General features: G+C 35.0%; 1 protein-coding gene across 1 annotated transcript; it reads right to left on the reverse strand.

Annotated features, from left to right (window-relative positions):
• Nucleotides 1–18,460: 18,460 nt before the first annotated feature.
• LOC139849228 (uncharacterized) lies at nucleotides 18,461–19,252 on the reverse strand. Its single transcript, XM_071838890.1, has one exon. The coding sequence runs from the start codon at nucleotides 19,250–19,252 to the stop codon at nucleotides 18,461–18,463; it is 792 nt and encodes a 263-aa protein (XP_071694991.1).
• Nucleotides 19,253–25,474: the final 6,222 nt, after the last annotated feature.

Genomic DNA, 25,474 nt, shown 5'->3' on the forward strand with positions numbered 1-25,474 from the left:
CAGGAACACGACTTCCTACATCAAATCGCTGGAAAATTATCAGGTACGCACGTCTCTTTTCTGATTTGTATATGTTTTTTTCGTCAGATTTTAACGTTCTTTAATTTTGGTGGGATACATCTTGGTTATTTTGAAATTTAAAGACTGATCAGGGTTTAATCTCTTGATTTGAAAACTGATTATATATGCAATCGTGTTAATTAGTTCGAATTATTCCAGATATGTCCCAATCGCTACACAGATTCGTCAATATTAAAATTGTTTTTATACTTAATAAATAATGATCCTTGATTTTAATTATGATTCCAAATTAGGTTTTCTATTAACATTGCAGTTGATTTATACAGTTATCTTTTTTTGAAAGGTAGAGAAAAAACAATGTTATCATTAATTTTAATTGTTTAATGAGAAAAACAATGTTTTAATGATGTTACACGTATAGGTTTAATTGATTCCACTAAATTACAGGTTTAATTTTTATTGTTTAATGAATCACGAATTTATGCAGTTATCTTTATACTTAATACATAATGATCCTTGATTTTAATTGTTACAAATGTTGGTTTGCTTTTTTGTAAAAATTCGTGCTCTGATTTGTAGAAAATGGATCCCGTGCGTTAGTTTGTATTCTTATTCACCGTAGGTAATATATGTTAAATCTGAAATAAGTGAAATCAATACAACGTCAAAAAATGTCGATTGAATGTTTGGGATTTGTTTTATAACTTAGTAGTTTGTTGTTAAATTTCATACTTATTCTGTTCAGTAACATTCTCTTAAAATCATAATTATTCTGTATTCATACCATATTCTTTTAGTATTCATACTTACTTGCTGATGCATACAATCTAATAAAATATGAAAACTATAAATAGATGAGTCATGAGTTTTGTGTCTTGCTAAGGGTTTTGACATTGTGCTTAACCATACCTAATTACTCTCATTATGTGCTTATGTCCCTGATGTATGCTGTTTTGAAGACATGGGAATTACCTGATAGTGTAGCGAGTCCTATGTCTCACCAAGGTTTTTGAAGAAAGTATGGGGTAATTCAGTCTCCATTAACAACACCTGTTGTATAGTTGGTTAGTTCCTGATTCGCTCTTAATTTAATCGATAATCATTGAGGATTCGCAAGGTGACCTAGCAGGGTGGTTCGGGTAGTGGCTCAAAACAAACAGGGTGTTGTGGAACTTAGACAGCTATGCGATGTTCAAGTTTGTTAACAATAAATTAGTGATGTATAATTTTCTGATTCCATAGTTATTGTAGCACATTTTCATAATGATAATTTTATGAGTTGTGAACTTTAGGATAATGGGCTTATGAAACGACCACAAAACATTCGAGGACGTTTACGGGAGAAGGCAATTACTAGTGTAGAAATGATCAATGATTAAAGAAATAACAACGCAATTACTCGTCGTGTGACCTTTCTCAAAGGGTATGTCAAACGTCTATTTTTTTTTCTTAGTTAGAAAATCAGTTTGGCAGCTTCAAACAATTTTTCTTGATATTTAAATCAAATTTTTACAATGTTGGCGTTCTCTTGAAATTTGCACTTTTTCAAGGGATAAGACGGTCCTGACTCCCGCTCACTTGGCGTTCTATTGAAATTTGCACTTTTTCAAGGGTTAAGACGGTCCTGACTCCCACTCACTTATCTGCTCTCTGTTTTCTTCCAAAGCTTTGAATCTAAATCTGAAGTTTTAAGGTAACTTTTCATTTTTTATTCTCTTCATCATTCACATTCTTAGATTTGAAATTCATTATTCTTGCTACTAAGACAGACAGTAATACTCATTATAAAACTGCATCTTTTAGTTCTCCTGACTGCATATTTGGTTGGGTTGTGGGTAGGATGTATTCATTATTTATCTGAGTGCTTTATTGTCTGATATTCAATTTTGGTAGGTTACTTTTTTATGCATTAGTATGCATATATGTTACTTCATTTCAGTTCATTGATATTTTAATAACTTCAAAAACTCAGGAAAGGCTGCAACTGATGAATGTTGTGATATATGTTTTTGAAACTAGAATGGTTCAAGTGGAATTAATACGATTCAATGGCATTTACAGATTAATGTTTTTTGATTTATTATTGAATCACACAAACAGCTGTAATAAAGAAGATCTGAAGAGTAGCTTTTGAGTGTTTGGAAGACTTCAATTACTAAAGTAAACTGTACAAAAAATTACCAACAATTATTACCTTTTGTTAGAGAAAGGATATATCTTCTAACATGGAGATAAAATTCTCAATTTAGGTTGGAAGAAGTAGTACTTAGGTAATTTTATGTAATCTTTTGATTTTGTGTTTCTATGTAGTTGCTACAATAATGAGTTGAAAATTTATACTGTGTTCTGATAGTGCTCCAAATGAACATATATTTAGTAGCAATATCCTCCCAATATGTAAATTATTTAGTTGTAATTGTCCTATTTTAAGTTGTAATCGTTTATATTAAATAAGTGCGAAGACAAAAGGCGAAAACGACGATTTGAAGACGCAAATGACCAAAAAGCTCAAATGTACAAGATACAATCCAAGTGGTTCAATTTATTGATGAGAAACGTCTAAAAATGACAAAAGTACAAGTTGCGGAACGCAAAGTACAAGATATTAAATTATACGAAAGGACGTTCGAAAATCCGAAACCGGGACCTGAGCCAACTATCAACGCCCGACGCAACGGACCAAAAATTACAAGTCAACTATGCACAAGAATATAATATAATATTTAAATAATTATATAAATTATTTATATATTATATATATTTAAATAAAACTTCGACAAGCAAGGAAACAAATCAAATGTGGCTGGATCCAGCTGGCCATGCGATCGCATGGCCTGGAAGGCAAAAATCCATGAGATCGCATGGGGCCAAAATCCTGGCCACATATATAAATAAGCAACGAGTTTGGCCAGAAAAAAACACACCAGAATATATATTACTCCCTCTGTTTAATTTATAAATATATATATAATATATATATAGTATAGGGTAGTTTTATATTAGTTAGTTTGGGTTATGTAAAGGTTATGTTACGGGTTTTAAAGTCAAAGTTCTGTCTGTATAAAGCTACGCGATAAATACTCAATGTAAGTTATGTTCTCCTTTTTAAATTAATGTCTCGTAGCTAAGTTATTATTATGCTTATTTAAGACGAAATAATCATGATGTTGAGCTAAAATATTAAAGATTGGGTAATTAGACTTTGTATCATAATTGGGGTTTGGACAAAAGAACGACACTTGTGAAAATTAGACTATGAGCTATTAATGGGCTTTATATTTCTTTAACTAAATGATAGTTTGTTAATTTTAATATAAAGATTTACAATTGGACGTACCTATAAATAACCATATAAATTGGACACGATGGGCGAGATATTTATAAATACTAATAATTGTTCATTTAACGGGACACGGGAATGGATTAATAGTTAATAGACTTATTAAAACAGGGGTGGATTATGTACAAGGACACTTGGCGTAATTGCTAACAAAGTATTAAAACCTTGGATTACACAAAGTCGATAACCTGGTGTAATTATTAACAAAGTATTAAAACCTTGTTACAGTTCGAATCCCTAATTAGTTGGAATATTTGACTTCGGGAATAAGGTTAATTTGACGAGCATTTTATAATTATGACCGATGGACTATTATGGACAAAAACCAGATATGTATCAAATAAACCAGGACAAAGGACAATTAACCCAGGATAATTAATTAAAATCAAAACGTCAAACATCATGATTATGGAAGTTTAAATAAGCATAATTGTTTTATTGTATTTCTCATCGTACTTTCATTTACTCGCAATTTTATTTACTGTCATTTTAATTATCGCATTTTAATTATTATCATTTATATTTACGCTTAAAACTTAAAATCGACAAACCGGTCATCAAACAGTAAAAACCCCCTTTTATAATATTACTACTTATAATTATATATATTTTATATAAATATAGTTGTTAAAAATATAGTATGCAATCACCAGCTCCCTGTGGAACGAACCGGACTTACTAAAAACTACACTACTCTACGATTAGGTACACTGCTATAAGTGTTGTAGCAAGGTTTAGGTATATTGTAACAACCCAACCCGTTAACCAACCAATAACGCGAATTTTTTTTTTTTTTGCTGGAACAGCATATGGAGCGGCGCGCCATATGGCCGCGCGGCGCGCCAAACTGGCCTGTCCAAAAAGTCATGAAATGCGAAAATGTTTGACCACTTCCCGACGTATTTAGACAAAACGCTTTTCACAACCTATTCATATATGAAAAACTAACACGTTCCATTCATAAAATAAGTTTTACGAGGCCGGGCCCACATCGGCCGTTTTACGACTTTCATACGAAAATACAAGTTTTCAATCACACGACTATTAACACAAAATAAATCCGAGCATGGCGATTGGGGATACGCTACCCAATCCTAATCAATCCAAAAGCAAGCCTTCTAAAGCAACTACGCGAGTCCACTAGTCCCATGCTTACCCGAGCTACCGCATCCATGCAAATCAATAAAAAGGTAAACAACGAGAGGGTAAGCTAACGCTTAGTGAATGATAACATACTACATACATATATATGTATAAAATGGACACGCCACACAAATATCAAATACCGCATACCAAAGCGTCCAAGCATAAAGGCAAGCTAGTCTAAGCATACCGTAACATTACTAAGCAACAAGCTAACAATAAATAAAGTGAGTTCACCAACGACGATGTGAACAACGCCAATAAGCCACACCCGGAGGGTTAGCTACATCACAACAATTCATTAATATAAACAACATTATACGTATACAATATATATATATATATATATATATATATATATATATATATATATATATATATATATATATATATATATATATATATATATATATATATATATATATATATATATATATATAAATATCTCGAATAGCATAATTGCTTACGCTTACATCACAATAACCATGGTTAACCAAATCTTTGCAAGAGAATGACTTCGCGAAATAAGTCATCGATGTTCATAACATTCTTTAGTATACTTAACACCTCGTATCACTAAACCCTAGGGTGGCACCTTAACACCTCGGTACTTCACCCCGAGTGGCATCTTAACACCTCAATGCTTCACTCATTATTTTACGGAGTGGTGTCTTAACACCTCGACACTACACCCCGAGTGGCATCTTAACACCTCGATGCTTCACTCCGAGTGGCGTCTTAACACCTCGACACTTCACTCGTCACGTGAAACGTGGTGTCTTAACACCTCGACACTACACATTTCACGCTACCACAAATAGATATATTATATACCTACATATATAATTATTCCACTCACTATATTAACCCTTCGTCATTGGGGTTATATAAGTCCACATCACACGCCCATGTGATAATGTACACACAAAGTGTGCACCTGGCCAAAGTGGTCAACCAAAATGCACAACCGTGCCAATTGGACCTATACACAAGTCCAACAATTCCACCTATACGAGAAGCGAGCTCTACAAGCGAGAACCCCTTCACCCGACCCGCACCCATCCTATACATACATATGCATATAGGATATTAACACTCACCTTGTCGCCTTGAAGAATGCTACCGAATAATCCGCAATCGCCGATGGAATGTACCTAATCTATTTATCACATAACAAGTAACACAATTAGGGTGGATATACAAATCAACCCAAATTGACAACTAGTGCAATTTCGACCCAAATGCACTTCTAAGCACAAACCGTGCCCAAACTAACCAATTATCACTAACACAAGTGAGAATGGTCCTAATATGCCAATTAAACCCGAACACAAGTGTTAAACACTTATCGTTCTCAAAATCGCCCATAAACCCTAATTTTGACCCATAAAGTCAAAATCTCACCAATTACAAGTTTTGACACCAAAACATATTTAACCCGGTTTTATACTTCAACTTAATTCATTTTAAGTTTATAAACCTTATTAAATCGACAATTGGGTCATAATCATCACCAAACCCTAATTTTGACTCTAGTCAAAATTAGTCAACCAAACACACCTAAAAGTGTTTCAACACTTCCATAATCACTAAACCTAGTGATTAAACCCAATTACAAGTCCTAATCAAGGCCAATTTGTTCACCAACCCGAAATCCACCAACACTAACAATAAACCCGATTACTAGCATCACTAAACTCACTTCATGAGTTTAAAGGGGTTTTTTAACAATTTAAGTTCAAACCCTAACTTTGAATATCAAATCAAACAATGAAATTCGGAGTTAGAACTTACCACAACAACCAAAACGTAGCTAGGAACGAGGTGAATAACTTTAAAACCCGAAACTTTGATCAATTCAAGCTCCTTCTTCTCCAATTCAAGCTCTCTCACTCTAGAACTCTTCCTCTCTCTCTCTAGATGTGGATGAGAGTGTTTGTGTGGGTGAGAAATGAGCTCCAATGGAGTTCTAGATCAGTTTTGGTGACCCTAAACCGACCCTAAATGAAAAGACCAAAGTACCCCTCATTTAAGCCTTTTAAAAAGGCTGAAAATTGCATCAGCAACAATTGGAGCGTCGAGCCAAAAGGTGGAGCGCCGCTCCAACCTGCAGGTCAGTTTTCAGAAACTTGTTTTGGCCATAACTTTTTGACCGTAGCTCCGTTTTCGATGAATCAAATATTGTTGAAAACGTAATAAGATTTCCTTTCCAATGGCAAGGCTTTGAAACATCAACACAAACTTTATTTGGGGTTGAAAGATACGTACACACCTTGTCACTTCAGACAATGTCCAGTTTCCTTCGACGTTCGAGCAAACAACACGTACATGCTTCGTACACTTCATACACGTATCGTACACCATAAATACATTATGTACAATAAATATTTGGGTCTTACATATATCCATCTGTAAATAAACTAATTAAAACTTGTATCAATTTGTAACGTATTTCATATTAAAAATAATAGTATTTCGTACCCCTTATCTCACACATCATGTTCCTATGTAGTTTTTGTGTAGTTTCTATGTAATTAGATTTATTAATGAGATTTATGGTTGCAGGTCAAACAGCATGGATGGATTGGCAACTTTGTATTAAGAGCAACCTATATTAGCTTACCAAGGTGAGGTTAAAAATTCCTTACCATTCGGTTATTAGTCCGTACGATTATCAAACACATGTTATCAGTTTATTTAGTACCATCATTTGGAATGCTAAAGTCATGTATGGCTGATATGAGTCAAACTTTGGACTTCCTTTATGTCTGAATGAGCATTGTACAATGTATGGGGTTAATTATTGTTTTTATTCCTATACTTACACAACTTTATGTAATATAAATATTATAAACACTTTTTATTATCATAAGTCCAAGGTAATTTCCTTATTTTTGGTCTAGAGTGAATACTGAATATTGTTTTACCGATTGGTATCTTTAGTTTGTAGAAACCTGAGTAGAGTTCAAAATATGTACCATGACAAGGTCTAACTCCAATTATAAAAGCCAAGGTCATGTACATGACGATTTATAGTCTAAGTAGCCGTAAAGTTTCATTATTAAAATTGTTTTGTTATGTATTATAAAGTGGCTTTAGGTTTTAGTTATGTATTAGCTCCTGTTTTTGTATTTATGTCTGAATGACCCATTGTAGTATAACTATGTATTTTGTCCTGTTTTTATATGTATTACTTTAAATGTAATAGTTTATAGTTTACGTATATGATACTATGTAATTTGTTGATATATCACTTAAGGAATTCAACAAAAAAGCGTCGTCTGCAAGGAAGTCTTGCAACATCTTCTGTCATTCTTTATGGTTAGTATTTTTTTTCCTAATTTATTCGTATGTTATCTTTACGCTACTTGCGTTGAATTGTATAACAAATTCAGCGTTTTTTGCCATTCTTTAATCTATGTTTTTGTGTAAAACAAATTGTGATACTATCTTTATTGTACCGTTAATTGATACGTAGTATAACATTATACGTTTCCAATTTGTTTGATTAAGAGTCGTCGTGCAACGCAGGGGCTCTTAAAGGCTAGTTAGTTATAAGAAGTATACAATATATCGTGATATTTATTCAACTTCCACTTTTTAAATAAGAAACACATGGGAAACAATATGCTTATATAGCCTTTTATTTAATAATTTATACACACACGTATGACTTATATAACATGCACGTTTGCATACACAATTAGAGCTCCAGCTCCTCCTTAAAAGGCAGCGCTGAGAGGCCATTTAGTTAAAGGGAAGTGGCAATCAAATACTATATAAAGTATCTGGCACATGGTGCCTTAAAATTAGAATTTTGATGCAGGGGAGACAAGAGTAGCATCCTTATTAATAAGCAAAATTATATGGATTAATTAATTAATAATCGTATATTGTCAGATACTTGTAGCTGTCACAAATGGTATTAATTAATAATCATGGAATCTGTTTATTTATATCAGAAGGCAAAATATCAGAGTTTGGTATCTGTTATCTTCAAATTTCAATTCCTTCTAAGTTATTTTAAAACGAGAAACTGGTATTGATTTTTTTTTTTTTTTTTCCGGCAAAATAAGATTTATTATAAAACAACATTACAATACATGAGCTGGATATACCCAAGCCCAAAAACAGAAAATACAATCACCAACAATCCACAAACACAAGCCCAACCATAACATCAACAACCCTACAATCTACTCCATATAAAATTTCAAATTCTCCCATCTCAGCTTCCAAATCTTCGCCACTTTAAAGACATCATTCGATGGTTTGACTTTAAAAGTCAACAACTCCAGTCTGATGAAATTCACAATCTCTGTACACAATTCATCCTCAGATCTCTTCTTTTGCTTAAAGAGCCTGCAATTTCTTTCCTTCCATATCCAGTAAACACAAGCAGCAAGCACTAATCTATTGATAATATTCCAAATCTTATTAGAATAAGGATACTGGGCAAGCCTGCTTACAATTTCATTGAGACAATTTGGCAGGCCTTTAAATAACAAATTGGCCTTCAAATTCCTCCAAATCTTAATACTATACTCACACAAAAAGAATAGGTGACTGACAGAATCTTTAGTCTTCTCACATAAAGCACAAGCAAAGCTTTGATTATTCATCCATTTTTCTAATCTGTCATGAGTGTTCAACCTATTCAGGATTGCAAGCCATAAAATAAAAGCACTTTTTGGATCAAAAAGCTTGAACCACACAACATGATGCCAATTAACCTTATTCTTATTACTTCTGAGATCCAACCAGACCTGTTGAGTAGAATAATTCACTTTCTTCCCTTCATTAGTAATCCAGACACAATCCTCACTATGAGCACCAGAATTATAGTGAATGTGAGGCCTGATCTTGTCTCTAAGGCTAAGTAAATGCTTCCATCCCCAGCTATCATTATAATTGGCTCTAACATTCCAAATATTTTCATCTTTTAACTTGACTAAATTTACCCATTTACCCCATAAGGTGTCTTTTTGGGTAATCACCCTCCACAGATGTTTCACAGTAAGAATTTCATTCCATTCTTTGAGAGGCTTCACCCCCAAGCCACCTTGATCCTTAGGAACACACACATTTCTCCAAGCTACCTTAGCTTTACCTCTCGAGCTGTCAGACTAACTCCATAAAAAACCCTTTAAAATTCGATCAATCTCCTCAATAACACCCTGGGGCAAAATATACACTGAAGCCCAGTATATTTGCATTGAAGATAACACAGAGGTGATTAGTTGGAGCCTACCTGCATAAGAGAGCAATCTGTTTCTCCAATTACCAACTCTGCGTTTAACTTTATCAATAAGAGATCTACAATCTTTAATACCCAATTTTTTGGTAAGAAGGGGAACACCCAAGTATATCATTGGCAACTTGCCAACAGCAAAAGGCAAAATCTGCCTTATTTTATCTTGAATGTCAATGGGAATACATCCAAAAAATAATGTGCTTTTGTTGTTATTAGGCTGCAACCCTGAAATCTGACCAAAATCATCAATCGCCTTCTTCACTACCTTAATTGAATGCTCATCACCATTACAAAGAACCAGTAAATCGTCAGCAAAACAAATATGGGACAGTTTCATATTCTTACATCTGTAATGATACTTAAACTCCTTACTGTTTTCAATATTCTGGTTCATGATCAGTGTGAATACCTCCATAACAAGAGTAAAGATGTATGGAGACATTGGATCTCCTTGTCTTAAACCCCTACCCCCTTGAAAGTATCCTTTTACTTCACCATTAATGCATACAGAGAAAGATGTACTAGTAATACAAGCCATAATCCACTGCACCATTTTAGGGTGAAACCCAAACCAAAACAACATATCTTTCAGAAACTTCCAATCTATTGTATCATAAGCTTTTTGCAGGTCAATCTTAATAGCACATCTCTTAGGCCCATTTAATCTGTTATACCCTTTTAAGACCTCTTGAGCAACCAAAATATTATCTTGAATAGATCTCCCTGGGATAAAGGCACTCTGATTGCAATTGACAAGTTTATCCAGCCCACTCTTCAGTCTATTTGTGATAATTTTGCTAATACTCTTATAAACAACATTGCAACATGCAATAGGTCTGAAATCAGAGACCTTATTTGGAATGTCCACCTTTGGAATTAAAGCAATCAAAGTAGCATTTAGCTCTTTTAAGAGCTTACCATTATCAAAAAATTCTTTAATAGCTTCACAAATGTCATGCCCCACTATGTCCCAAGCCTTTTTAAAAAATAATGAAGAGTACCCATCAGGACCAGGGGCTTTGTTAACATCAATGGCAAAGAAAACATCTTTAATCTCCTCATTAGTGACTGGTTCCACCATAGATAAAGCATCTGCCCTACTTAACTTTGTGACAAAAATATCACTAAAATCCTGCACAGGCCTGCAACAATCTTTCTTACCAAGGAACTCCTGAAAGTGTTTAACAAATTGATCACTTACTTGATCTGCATAAAATCTGTTACCACTATCATCACAAATGCTATCAACTTTTCCTCTTTGCTTTCTGCATTTAAGAACACTATGAAAAAATTTCGTGTTTTGATCACCTTCAGCAAGCCATTGAGAGAAACTGGTATTGATGTTTTGCACAAAAATGAAGGTGATATATAGGGGAGGACTTATTTTTGCAGAACCAGATCAGGACTTATTTTTGCGCTACAGCTAACTAAGCAACTTATGATAAGTGGTCCAAGAGTCATCAAGCGACGCTATCTTTTCAACACCTTCTTGGGCCATCTTCCAACGTGGAATCCTATTTATATTGTTTGTGATACGAGTCTTTATTGAAACAACGCCTCTGTGCCAACCCGTTTGCTTGAAAAGCTGGTCCAACAGTAAATCATAGCCCATTTAAACTGGCCCAACATGTTGATAAAAAGTCCAACAGAAGTCCATTGAAGATTACGGTTGTACATGAGTTATTTTGGTCAGCCATGTCTTTGGAAGTTATCCCATGATATCCCTGCATGCATACATGTTTCCCTTAAGGGACATGATAATCACATACATCCAGTTTTGATCCATACACACTTTTTATCATAAAATTTACAATTATATCCCTAAGTTTGTCTAGGGAGTTGAACTTTCAATATTGTAAGTAAGGGTATAATTGTGTGTATGAATAAAAAACGAGTGTGTGAGTATCACCTCCCCTTCCCTTAATTGTAGTTTAGTGGAGTTAGTAGATGTAGTGCATGTTTCCTTATTGTTTAGTCGGTTGTTTACTTTGCATTTCGTATATATATGTATTGCTTTGTTCTAAGTTGATATGAACCAAAAAGTGAATTAGTCCGAAGTCTCTTCTTAATCTAGTTTTCTTGGTAGATTAACCATATCAATTCGGCTTCTATCCTCGGAGTTAACGGTTGACTCGAATAAACCATATCAGCTAAGTTTCCTTACCGGAAATCACATAAATAGGTTGGATAAGCATTCATTTCATCTGCGCTAGCTTTGTGTTTTTGAGTTACCTTTTAGTTAAACTTTAGTTCAATTGAAATGCCATTATATAATTACCCGGAATTTATATAGTCATATAAAACTCTAAAAAGATGATATCATCATTAAGCTAATTATCTTTTAATTTTCATAATGATGATGTCATAATTATATATTAATTTAATTAAAAAATAATACGAAATCTTTTATAAAAAGAAATACTAATCACTCTTAAATTGTAATTTTAATTTACAAAAAAAATTTAAAAGGAATTTATTATTACTAATAATAATAATTATTCTTAAATTATAAATATTCAACTTTGAGCGAACTTTATTATTATGATTTACTTTTAATATACTCCGTAATAATTATAATTATAATAATTATATTATTAATATTCAACTATGGATTCTTTTTACAAAAATAATTATGTTACATATATATGCGAAAATACATGTCTCTATATATTTTTAAAAACAACGACAAGTTTCTTAGTCAAACGAGTCATTAAAATAAATGATTTTAGAATTTACATTCACATAATACATAAAACTGTCATTAAATTGTTTCGTTTAAACAAACCCGTGATTTCACGGGTTATTTCACTAGTTGATACATAATTCAAAAACAATTTACAAAAGGAAAAAATATCATATTAGGATGAGAAAACAAGTGTATGAGCACAAATGAAAGGCCATAATCAACCAAACAGTATAAACTGCCAAAAATCATGAAAATTTAGTTTTGACCTGCAATAACATAAAAATATTACTAAATGTGGTAAAATGAAAAGAACAAAGTTTAGGAGTTCATTGGCCCAAAACAAAATGTTTAAAGAAGTAAAAGAAAAGTACGAAATCTTGTTTTTACATAATAAGCCAAAAACCCGATGGAAATAAAATACAAACATAGATTTGTTTCATACGTTGTCTTCTGAACTTCATCTTAAATTGAATCTCATTTGTATTTTCGATCTCCATATTCATTATTTAATACATGGCTTATATGTTCTTTTGTTTCTATTTTATCGCCTAATTAGTGCGAGTACTTAGTTTTTACTTAAAGTCAGTATTTGCCATTTCTTCGGAAATTAGAATAATATATGATTTAATCATGTGGCCATAGTTAATAACGATTTAACGCTCTTCTGTTAATAAGGTGCACGAATTGTTACAATTAAATAAGTTTAGCTATCTTTACCATTAATTAATGCATGTTGTAATATTGTGATGCAAGGTTGGCATGGGAACAAGTCCAAGACAATTGCTGCAGCCAACACATGAGAGAAAGGCATCTTACTGCTTGATCCACAACTAATGGCAATATTTAAGTAAAGCATCCCTCTGTTCAAAAAATTAAAAATTAATAATAAGCAAAGGCATTTCAGTGCACATGCTTCTGCATAACACTCTGTGTTAGAGTGAGTAACTTATAACTTAATCACAAAACACTCTGTTCCTACTGTATTATTTTAAGCCATTTCCCATGTATGTATCGAAACATCAAAATGCTATAAAAGATAATTATGAAATTGTATCATAAAGACCGAAAGAACGTGTGTATCTATAGATTTGTAGTGTCTCACTTGATCAATGGTAAACCTTTGAAATGAACAGATACTTCTAATTACCACATTTCATGAAGATTGAATAAGAACAAACATAATTAAAATGGTATAGTAGCCAGTAGGCCATAAGGGCGATTAATCAGATGCATATTTCAGATTTTTTGAGTATGTTACGTTGTATATTTAGTTGATTGGATAAACGGGTCTAAGGATAAGCTTTCCCATGCTACCTGAGGAAGGAGAGCATTATTACTCAAATGTTAACACGACCTAACTGGATTATCCCAAAACTATTTTCGACCCTTTTCCCTAGCCACACCAAGATATGCTGCTAATGAGGTTAGAACCTTAAACGTCTTGTGAGGAATTTCGTTAATGGAATGTTTATGTTTCAACAAAATGTCATGAGTTTCATCACAAAAATTAAGTATCTAATCATGCGCATATCCGCACATATGGGTTTTGCGCAGTTAATTGTGCTATTACACTGAATATCCGGAAAGTCAATGCGTATTCAATGCGCGCAGTACTTGACCATATCTACCTTTTGGCGTTGTTAACATGCGGTATGCGGACCATACCCGTGACCCTGAAGTCCGTCAGCAATTCCTTGACAATCAAAGATAAGGTCTTTTTCAAAAATAAATTAAAGCTGATCTAAGTGGAAGTTAGTTATGGAAGGATCTTGGATGATTCTAGAACTAGGGTTTGCATATATATATATATATACCATGGGTTCATATAATCAACAATAGATTATGTTGCTACAACTCTTTCGGATTCATCGACGAGCAAGTTTATGTAAACACATCCTTGTTCATCGTTCAACAATGTTAACAGACTCCTTATCGACGATAACCTACAACCTTTGTGGGACCATTGATCGACGAACATCATCGATGGTGGACTCAAGCATTTAACCAAACCTAAGGGCAAATGGACGGGATATGATACCGACCTGGTCATCATCAACGTTTATGGTCCCCACTCACATCAGAAAAAACTTAGATTCTGGTCCGAACTTCATAACCTCGTCGAATCCATTGAGGTCCCTCACATCATCTTTGGTGATTTCAACGAGGTTAGATCTAAGTCCGAACGTTTAAACTGTATCTACAAACAATCCTGGGCCGACAACTTTAATAAATTCATCCAAAATACCAACCTCATCGATCTACCGCTAGGCGGGAAAAAATTCACGCGCATCTGCTTAAACAAACAAAAATTCAGCAAGCTTGATCGTTTCCTTATTTCCGAAAGCATGTTGCAAATATGGCCTGACATCTCCTCGAAAACTCTTGATCGCGACCTATCAGATCACTGCCCCATAATCCTTAAAAATTCATTTGTAAACTTCGGTCCTAAACCCACACGCGTATTCAACACTTGGTTAAAAATTGACAACGTAGATGAAATCATAAAAAACACTTGGCTCCTCCCGGTCAACGGTAACCGGCCCGATTGTATATTCCGAAATAAATTAAAAAACGTTAAGCTTGAACTTAAAAAATGTAGTCTACACCTAAACAACCTTGACAACGAAATTAAGGCCTTACACAACGCTTCAAATGATTTTGAAAGAATAGCGGAATCTAGACCTCTCTCCGAAACTGAAAAAGAAAACTGGATCAATAATAAATCACAACACATCGAAAAAGTCAAAAAGAAGAACAACATGTTAAAACAAAAGGCACGAATTAAATGGAACCTTGAAGGCGATGAAAACTCCAAATATTTCCACAATTACATCAAAAGACGCGCAAACAAAAACAATATTCGAGGTATATCGGTTAACGGCTCATGGTCAGAAGACCCAAACATCATCAAAAGCGAAGCACTCAAATACTTCGACTCTCTGTTCCAATCTAAAAATTGTAAAGGCAATTGCCCTTTTGAAAATGAACCTCATCACTCCTACATCACCCCTGAGGATAATCTCATACTCGAGGCCCGCTTTTCAGAACAGGAAATATGGGATGCCCTACAAGGATGCGACAGCTCTAAAGCTCCCGGCCCCGACGGATTCAACATGAAATTCCTTAAAAAATACTGGTGGCTAGTAAAAGAGGACCTAACTGCGGCTCTTGACTGGTTTTGGTTGCATTCTGAGATATCCAAGGGTTGCAACGCATCTTTCTTCACACTCATTCCTAAAAAATCTAATCCTATAGGATTTAACGAATACCGACCGATATGCCTCATCGGTTGCTATTACAAAATCCTCACAAAGCTTCTCTCTAACCGTCTCGCAAAAATAATCCATAAAATAATAGGTTCCGAACAAACGGCATTCCTAAAAGGTCGCAACATCCTAGATAGTGTACTCATTGCCAACGAAATTATAGACGAACTAAAACGTAAGAAACAAAAAGGTCTTATTTTTAAAGTAGACTTTGAAAAAGCATTTGATTGTATAGAATGGGACTTCCTCTTCAACACTATGAAGAGCTTAGGCTTCGGAATCAAATGGATAAGTTTCATTAAAGCATGTCTCTCCTCCTCCACAATCTCTATTCTAATCAACGGTTCCCCCACACGTGAATTCACCCCCGGTAGGGGCATCCGCCAAGGTGATCCAATCTCCCCATTCTTGTTCATCATTGCAGCCGAAGGGCTTAACATCCTCGTCAAACGTGCCATCACAAAAAACCAATTCCGAGGTATCCGCGTCGGACATGACGAGATTGTTATTTCCCATCTTCAATATGCAGATGACACAATCTTCTTCGGCGAATGGAGCAAACGAAACTCTAAAAACATCGCTAAACTGTTAAAATGCTTCGAAAACATCTCTGGCTTAAAAGTTAACCTAAAAAAAAGTAGCCTCTACGGGATCGGGGTTCCCAAACCGGAAGTGGAAGATATGGCCAAGGCCATCGACTGTTCGGCGGGCTCTACCCCATTCACGTACCTCGGGTTACCTATTGGTGTCCCATCTACTAAAGCATCATCATGGCACCCCATCATTGAAAAATTCGAAAAACGCCTCTCCGATTGGAAAGCCAAAACCATATCCTATGGCGGTCGGCTCACTTTAATAAAATCCGTACTTTCAAGCCTACCACTCTATTATTTCTCCCTATTTCACGCACCTACCAAAGTCATTAACTCTCTAGAAGCAATTAGAAGAAAATTCTTTTGGGGCGGGTCCGAATCAAACAACAAAATTAATTGGATAAAGTGGGAATTAATCTTATCACCATATGACAAAGGAGGGCTTAACATTGGATCCTTATTTTGTAAAAACATTTCTTTACTTTGTAAATGGTGGTGGAGGTTCCACAACGAAAAAACCGCTTTATGGGTAAAAATAATCTCGAGTATTTACGGGGCGGGGGGCGGGGTTTGCACTAACGATTTTTCTAGAAAAGTTTCAGGTAGAACAATTTGGAACGAGATCATTAAAGCAGGGAAAATCGCGGACAACATCGGAATTAGCTTCTCATCCTCGATCAACAAATGCATTGGAAATGGCTCGAACACCAAATTCTGGACCGACATTTGGTGTGGTACGGAACCACTCAACAACCTGTTCCGAAGGCTATACATGCTCGACTCAAACAAAAACGCTTCAGTCGCGGACCGTCTCACACTCTCCAACACAATCACACACGGTTCATGGGCTTGGACTCGTACACCTACCGGACGTGGACTTCGCGAGCTAACTGAACTAAACAATCTCATATCATCCATCTCCCTTACCGAGGCGCCGGATTCATGGAAATGGAACCTCGACCCTTCCGGTTCCTTCTCTACAAAAATGCTATCTCATATCCTTGATAACTTAAAACTCGCAACTTCACACAGTTCGACACCAACACCTAGAAATAAATTCTTACCACAAAAAATCTGCATTTTCATATGGCGTGTCATAAACGGTAGAATACCAACTAGATCCGAACTCGACAAAAGAAATATCGACCTTGACTCAATATTGTGCCCAATTTGCGAAGCGCAAATCGAATCCATAGATCATATCCTCTTTCTATGTCCAAAAACCACTCAAATATGGAGTTCCATTCTACAATGGTGGAAGCTCCCCAACAACTTACTAACTAACTTCTCCGACATTACATCAATCAACCAAAACCTCTCCTCCAATCAAACCGGTACCTCAATTTGGCAAGCCACCAAATGGTCCACCATCTACATCCTATGGAAACACCGCAACTTAAAAGTCTTTAGCAAGAAAGATTGGAACCACGACATCATACTCAACGAAATACAAACACAAAGCTATTCTTGGATCTCAAAAAGAGCAAAAAAATCACCAATCGAGTGGCACCAATGGCTCATAAACCCATCCTCCTACATCTTCTCGGATACACAAAGAACAGGAATCGGCTGAAACTATTCGAATCTCGCATACTCGCATGATCATAGTCATCAAATGTAATCGAGTTGTAATATTCGTTGTATAGTTTATAGGGACTTGTACTTATCCGGTTTATATTAATATAATTTACTTGCTTTTCAAAAAAAAAAAAAAAAGCATTTAACCAAACCACCCCATAGATATCATCATATCGATTTGGGTTATTCACGGTAGTCCGACCGGAGAGTTAAATACTTAGATCCTTAAACACCACATTATTCGTAAACCATAGATATGGAAAATTCATGCATGATCAGTATCATCAGCTCGCAGAAGGAATTTTTTGTGACTGACACCCTATACGACAACATTATAGACGCTGGTTCGAGTAAAACATAGTAAAGAACTTTGGTAAGGCGCGTCCAAACTAGTAAAACAACCATGGACAACATATTGAGGGATTTATTTTTTTCATTCAAAATTTTGATATAGTCAAATATACAAGGTTGTAGTTGCACACTTTCATTACTAAAATCTGAAGCATGAATGCTTACAACAGGGATATTTATAAATTCAAAAGATCACATTCAATAAGGTGATACATTTAAATTACAACATCAACGAGAAAGAACATTTAGAAGAGAAGCCCTTGTTTTGATCAAACTCTTTAACATACAATCCAAACCATTCTCCATTTCTTGAAAAAGGCACAACATGTCCTCATTCGATATTTCAACCTCGTTGTTTCGCTCTGTTGTTCCTTTTTGTATCATTTTTTGAATAAGTCCCCACCTTGTTGGCTTCGGCTTTGCAACAGAACCAGACAAGAACAATAACAGCGATCTATAAACCGATGATCTCACAACACCAACGTCTCTTACTACTTTAATAGCTGATAAGAGATGTTCATCTAAATCTAAAGGTTTCACGCCCCCAATCTTCTCATCGATTTGCTTCAAAGACGCAATAGCTTTTTTCGCGTCTTTTTTCAAATTCTTGATAAACGAAGAGGTTAAACTTCCTTCCCCTTTTCTCCTTCTTAGAGCCGATTGAACGTCTCTAGCATTTTCTTTGACTTGTGAGACCAAATCTCTTGTGGACCCACATATATCCATAAGACTTATGGATTTATCAAGTAACTCATTGACCAATACTGTATATTGGTTTTGCTTAAGGGCTTGTTGCGTAAGTGGTAAACTGAGAACACTGTCGACACATTCGTATAGTACTTGAAGCCTCGTTAACGCACTGCAGATTGTATCTGCAGTTGGAACAGATGATATAGAGGCTTCCCATTTTCGAAATTTTTGTATCTCCTCTTGAGCTTGAAGAATTATTGGATGTGATCTAGTTGGCAAACTAGTCGATCGGATATGATGATTTTCGTCAGATGAAGAAGTGGAAGCCATTCTTTAGTTAGGCTTATGCGAGAGAAAAAAAAAAGAAGTCGAAAAGTTTTGTGGTTGTAACTGTGTTTCTAATGGCTATTATATATATATACCAAGTGAAGTTAATGTATTACAATGTGTGAAGTTAACATGTGGCTTTTATTTAGAAAGAGTTGACCCTGCTTCCCAACTAAGCAACATGAGCTCCTAATTTTGTTTTATCTGATACTAATTATAATTAAATTGATAGATGTGATTTTCTCATGGCATTTGTCTCACTTCTACATTACAAAGTTTGTATTCTAGTGCAATATCTTTTGTTAGATTAATAGTTTGGAAGTATTTGCAAAATCAAGTTTAAGAACATATAGATGTCTAATCATTGTGATGACTCAGCTTTGAAATCTATATAAAATAAAATGATGGATTTTCGGTAAAAAGGTATCTTTTGAAACATCATTTCCTATTTGTGCTATATTTGCATCTCGAACATGCACACTAAAAAAAAAATTACCAATTTCCGACGCTTTCATTATTATTAGCACTATAAAACGTAAATAACTTAGACATTTTTAACACCTACACTGGTCACAAAATTTTTGACAATTATAAGTGTCACAAAATTTTTAACATCTAAAAGCATTAAAACGAAAAACTCAGTGACACCTAAAGTGTCAAAAAGTTTATAACACGTAAAATTTTTGACACCATATTTTTTTCAGGCATCAAAATTTTTTACATCATTTTTTTCCACATATATTCATATTTTTAAGCTTAAATTCATTCAAAAAGCGACAAGAACTACAAACTTAGTTGTAGTGATGCTCTAATGACGTACCTAGCCAAATTTAAATCAGATAAATTAAAGAATACGAACTATGAAGTAACGTTACATTTACACGGCTATGGAGTATTAAGTTATCTCTAGAAGTTACCACATATGGACAGGTAGGCGACACAGGTGGGAAGAGAAATTTGGAATTTTTTAAAAGCATGAAGATGAGATATTCGTGGCATTAAAGATGCAGTGTTGGGGTGGCAGGGGAACAATTTGTATAAAATGGCTGCGTGCAACTATGCACAGCCTGAAAGAAATTGAATAATCATATCTAATTAACTTAACTTCATGATCCATAATTAATGGAAATAATGAAACTAAAACTTTGTTTACCAGCAAATTTCAAGGACTACTGCACATGTTTCTTGAAATCATCGGTATCACTGATCATATTCTTGTTTAGTAACCATAGACATAAAAACAACATAGCGTCTACTGTGATTGCAAAACCGACAAATTAAGTTTCTGCTAACTGATCAAAATGAGGTAAACAAAGTATGATAATCATCATCTAACACCACTAACTTAAGTTACGAGCAGAGGTATTTTCGACATTAAAACCTTAAATTCAAGTCTCGGTCTTTTATTTACATGAAAAAACACATGGTTCTATAGATTCTCTCCAATTAAAAGTTACATGTGGATCTCATGAGACCTTAACTAAGGAGAGAACCATGAAAACTCGACGTTTCGCACAAAAAAGAGGAAAGACACAATTTGGGTCGTGCGAGAACAATTTTCGCTCTACAACACAAAGTTGTTCCGACACATACAAAATTGTTCTAACAGATACAAAATTGTTCTAATTCACCTTTTTTTGTTTGAATTCAAATTTATTTTCTAAATTTAGCCTAATTAATAGTTTACAGTTTAGTGTTTTGAGTTTCGATCCCTAAACCCTATACTCAAAAAAGTTGGTATTAAACGCTAAATCTAACCCTAAATCTGAACCCTAAACCTTATACCCTAAACTCTAAACCGGGCTAAATTTAGAAAAAAGTTGAAGTAGAAAAAAAAAAAAGTGAATTAGAACAATTTTGTTTGTGCTATAACAATTTTTTTTTCTAAGACGAAAATAGTTCTAACACAGTCAAAATTGTGCCCCCTTCCCTTTTTGTGTGAATGTAGAAAAAAAAAACTAAATTACAACAAAAATAGATGAATTATTAGAACAATATTGTGTGTGTTAGAACAATTTTTGTTATAAAACGTAAATTGTTCTAATACAACTCAAATTGTGTCCTTCCGTTTTTTCCAAACGTTGAGTTCTCATAGTTAATGATACACGTACCTACGCGCTTGTCGCTCGTGCGTATCCCGTGCAACGCGCACGTCTTGAATAACTAAATTGTGTCTGATTAGGAGACGTGCGTATAAGTTTTTGCTTGGCGTGCACGAAAGCAATCTGATACAATATTATCCTTAATTAAACATGATCCTTTTCTAAATATAACTCCGTTATTTATGGATGTTATTCGGAAGGATCTAGAAACTAATTAAGAGGTAATCTAGGGTTAGGGTTTCACTATAAATACAACCCTAACCTTTAGTGGTAATCTAGGGTAATTTGACAGCAATATTTTTCTGTGTTACTCGATTATTGATTGCATCCAGAATACGATCTTACAGTAACATGTATGTTTTTTGAACATAAACCCCATGCAACCACCTTTAGTGGCCATTGTTGCGGCAGCTGCCATCAATGGTGTACTACGTTTTGATCACCCTCTTGAAGATCGTCATCTCTATGAGGGTATTCACGGTAAACCGGACCGGAAATCAAAACTATGAATGTCCTTAAACAATCTGATATTGCCAAAACGGATGGTTTTATCTATACGGTGTCGTTAGGTCGCAAAACGTAAGAATCAGTTACCAAGAGGGAGTAATAGTTTTATTATTTATATTTAGTTGAGTTTCCTAGTTATATTTCACCTACTTTTCTTCCTTTTAACGAGTAAGTGGTAAGTGTAACTTAGGTTCATATTTTTGTATGTTTGCCCAGTAATGTGAGACAAAAGTGCCTAAATAGTTAACCATAGTGACAAGTGGTGATAGATTAAACTTAACTAAAGTAATACAAACTATAAAGATAAAAAAGGATATGTATGAAGAATAAGATACTGATGGAGAATTATTGAAAGAGCTTAACTTCCTAGAATGAACACTAAACCTCAATCGAACCTAATCAATTTGTCACTAAGAGTCTAGGCTTTGAAGATTCTGGCTAAGACGGATATCCCTACTCCCAACGTTAACCTTGGAGGGTTTAAATGACCTTGAGGATAGAATCCTAGGTACATGAATAAAATGGTATATCCCTAAAGGAAGTCTCAGCTTTTCTTAATCCCAGTTAGTTTAACTACAGTAACATTCCTATACTTAATATTAAGCCATGCATTAACATAACCAGATGTGCAATCTTAGATATTCTAAGGTACTGCTAATTGGATTAGGGGTCTATCCTTTGCGATCACTTACTCAAACCCGGATCATCTTTCAACATCTCAAGAACGTTGCTTCTGGCACGAATTATGCTTTTGAGTAAGCCAGTGTTCACTGAACTCTATATTGTCTACTCTAATCACAACCTAATTGGGCATCTCTTCTTTGACGGATAATGATTAATTGTACGTAGGTACTATATCCCTATTGTGATGTTAAGCACACATAACTACTTACCTTGTATGCTAGGATTGATCAGGTCCTAATACTAGGTTAAAGCCATGTGAGTAAATGGAAAGGGTGGTCCGTAAATGTAACTTCTAAACAATCAAGGTTTCAACATAATAGTAGCATAAGTTCCAGATAAGATATTCAACATATAATAAACATTTGCAATGGATAAATAAGCATGCAAGAAGAAAGCAACTTAAAGTAACAGAATAATTTATTAGATTAAGGATGGCGTTCACCATTTACATACGAGATCTGGACCATTACAAGTGCTGACATCCTCTAGACCACTCCTAGTACATTCTTCGATGTTCACCTCCGGGTACTTAATTTCCCGCTCGGAGGTGAGAAGGCCTTAAAAACTCTAGTGAGAGAAAGTGCATTGTAGTGAGAGAGTGTGAAGAGGCGTGTGGAAAATGGATGACAAGTGCTCTTTAAATAGATTTGAAAATTGCCGTCATATGGCTGGCAGGCCGTATGACAAGCCGTATGGCAAGCCGTATGGCATGCCAGTATGACAATGAAACCCGTTTCTTGTGCCCGGATGAATGTCAAGCCGTTTCCCATGTGGCAGGCCGTATGGAAGCCCAGATGGCAAGCCGTATGGCTTTCTTGACTTGCTATTTTTGCTGGATCGTAACTTGGTTTCCGGGGTCGTAACTTGTCTTTCACCGTTTTCTCTCTAGAATCTTCGTTTTTGCTCTGATTCTCCATATTATTTTTGTATCGTCTTCGTAATTACTAATTCTACAAAATCAACCGACAAAGTGATTATTTTGCCGATAAAGCTTGGGACTTTATTATTTTGGGCCCTAATATCGAGGTAATAATGTGACCTTTTAGCCGATATCAAATATCACACACTTAGACTTTTCTTGTCCTCAAGCAAACTTTTGATCTTTTAGCACAGAAGATTCTTATTCGTAGTGATCAAAAGCTCTTCGTTTCGCAAGACATAAGAGTGAAAACTTAGTTATCCCTTTCGCTATTCCCGAATCTTTTTCCGCAAGCATGAGAGGATGTTACATAACTGAGGCTATCTCACTTGGGTCACTCAATTCACTAAAGTGTATCGGGTGTCCTATGGTTCTAAGAAATGAAATCGCTCATAGCCAGTCATGTTTACATTCTTCGTCATAGGTTTGATCAAGACTCAAATCTCCATCACTTATTTGAGAGAATTTTCAGTTATAGGCTTGGCTTGTTTCATGAAGAGATGGTGATTGGAGGTTTGGGTTGTGAAAGGGTTTGGATAGATAGGAGTTCCTTAAGGATCGATTTTGATAATCCTTTAAGCTTTTTATCGAGAATTTTGAAATGAGTATCCTTCTTTTCGACTGCCAGGAGTTCTTTTCTCGAATCTTTTTGGTTCTGCTCCTTTTTTCAGAACCTGTATTCATCATTTTTTTTGCAAGCATATTTTGCTTTTCTCTTCGAGGTCTCCTTTTTATCGGCGGTCTTCCTGATACTTGACTTGGATGCTCGCATTTTCTAATGTGGTGTTATAGAGGATTTCCCGGAAGTTATGATTTCATCGGGATTTATTTCTTTATTTATGAGGTGAATGAAAAGAGTGGATAACAGTAGATGGATTTATGGTGGCTTGGAGTGAAAATGGAAATGGAGGTATGTAGTGGGGGTTTTTGCCTTCAATGATAGCTGAGGTTTCAAACTTAGCAATTCTGGTCAAAAGGTGTGATTCTGATATGTAGATAAAGAGCAAATTCTGATTCAGAGATCCCAACATCGGCGCACTCAACGGAAATATAGTGAAGCACTAAAAATAATTGCTTGTTGGCCTTATTTGGGGTGCCTCACAACAATTATAATGGGTCGAATTGCGCCTTTTGTTATGCAATGCTCTTTTGGAAAGTTAGTTCAGTTTTCGCAAAAAGTTTTTGACTTTGTTTTACTCTTTTGTCTATTTTGTAACAAAAACTTTTTGATCATTTATAAAAATTGGAATCGCAAGTGTTTTAAAGCTCGAAAAGTTTTAAATTTTTATGAAAAATTTAGTTTATTCAACACTTGAGGATTTTGCGAGAATCATTATGTGCAATATATTGCTATGCCACACTTTAAGATAACATTGTCCTCAATGTTAGGGATACTGCGTATCCCACACTTTAGGTTTGAAAAACATTTTGTTATTTAAAGTTTATGTTGGCAAGGTTGTTAATCCCACTCTTTGTGTTTTAAGTGGTCTGGTATATTGCGTATATTCTATTGAAAAAGTGGTGAAGATGTAGTACTCCCATATGGTTGCAAGGTGTGTATGGATGGTTCGCCGATTATGGTTTCTTCTAATCTTGTGGTGGCGTCATTCTCGTTCAATGAGTACTTGCTCTAAGTCGTGCTTCCATCTTGTGTATGGTCTCGTTCGTCGTTTGTTTTTGGCGTTTATTCATGCAAATTTATTTAACCAATATCATACAAACTAAAAGCAGAAAAATAGTTATGCCCAAGATTGGGCGTAGAGTGATAAAAAATGTAATATTGTATCAAAGCATCACAGATAATATTAAGGAAAATGGTAGAGAGAGAGATGGAGTAGAGTCATGGTTGATCTGTCATATGCGGAGGGAGAGAATATGATACGCTTGTCTGGGGCTTCCTCGGATGCCTCAAGTCCGGCTGCCCTTTATCGCGCATCTCCTCGTCGGTGGCCAAACTACGTACCCACCCTGAAGTGTTGGTTCCTGAAGATACCATGAAGCGAAGCTCATCCG

Source organism: Rutidosis leptorrhynchoides, chromosome 5 (genome assembly GCF_046630445.1).
Source record: "Rutidosis leptorrhynchoides isolate AG116_Rl617_1_P2 chromosome 5, CSIRO_AGI_Rlap_v1, whole genome shotgun sequence".
NCBI lineage: Eukaryota > Viridiplantae > Streptophyta > Magnoliopsida > Asterales > Asteraceae > Rutidosis > Rutidosis leptorrhynchoides.

Coding starts and splice junctions, on each gene's coding strand:
- LOC139849228 (XM_071838890.1), bottom strand. CDS start 19,252: ATGGCTTCCACTTCTTCATCTGACGAAAATCATCATATCCGATCGACT.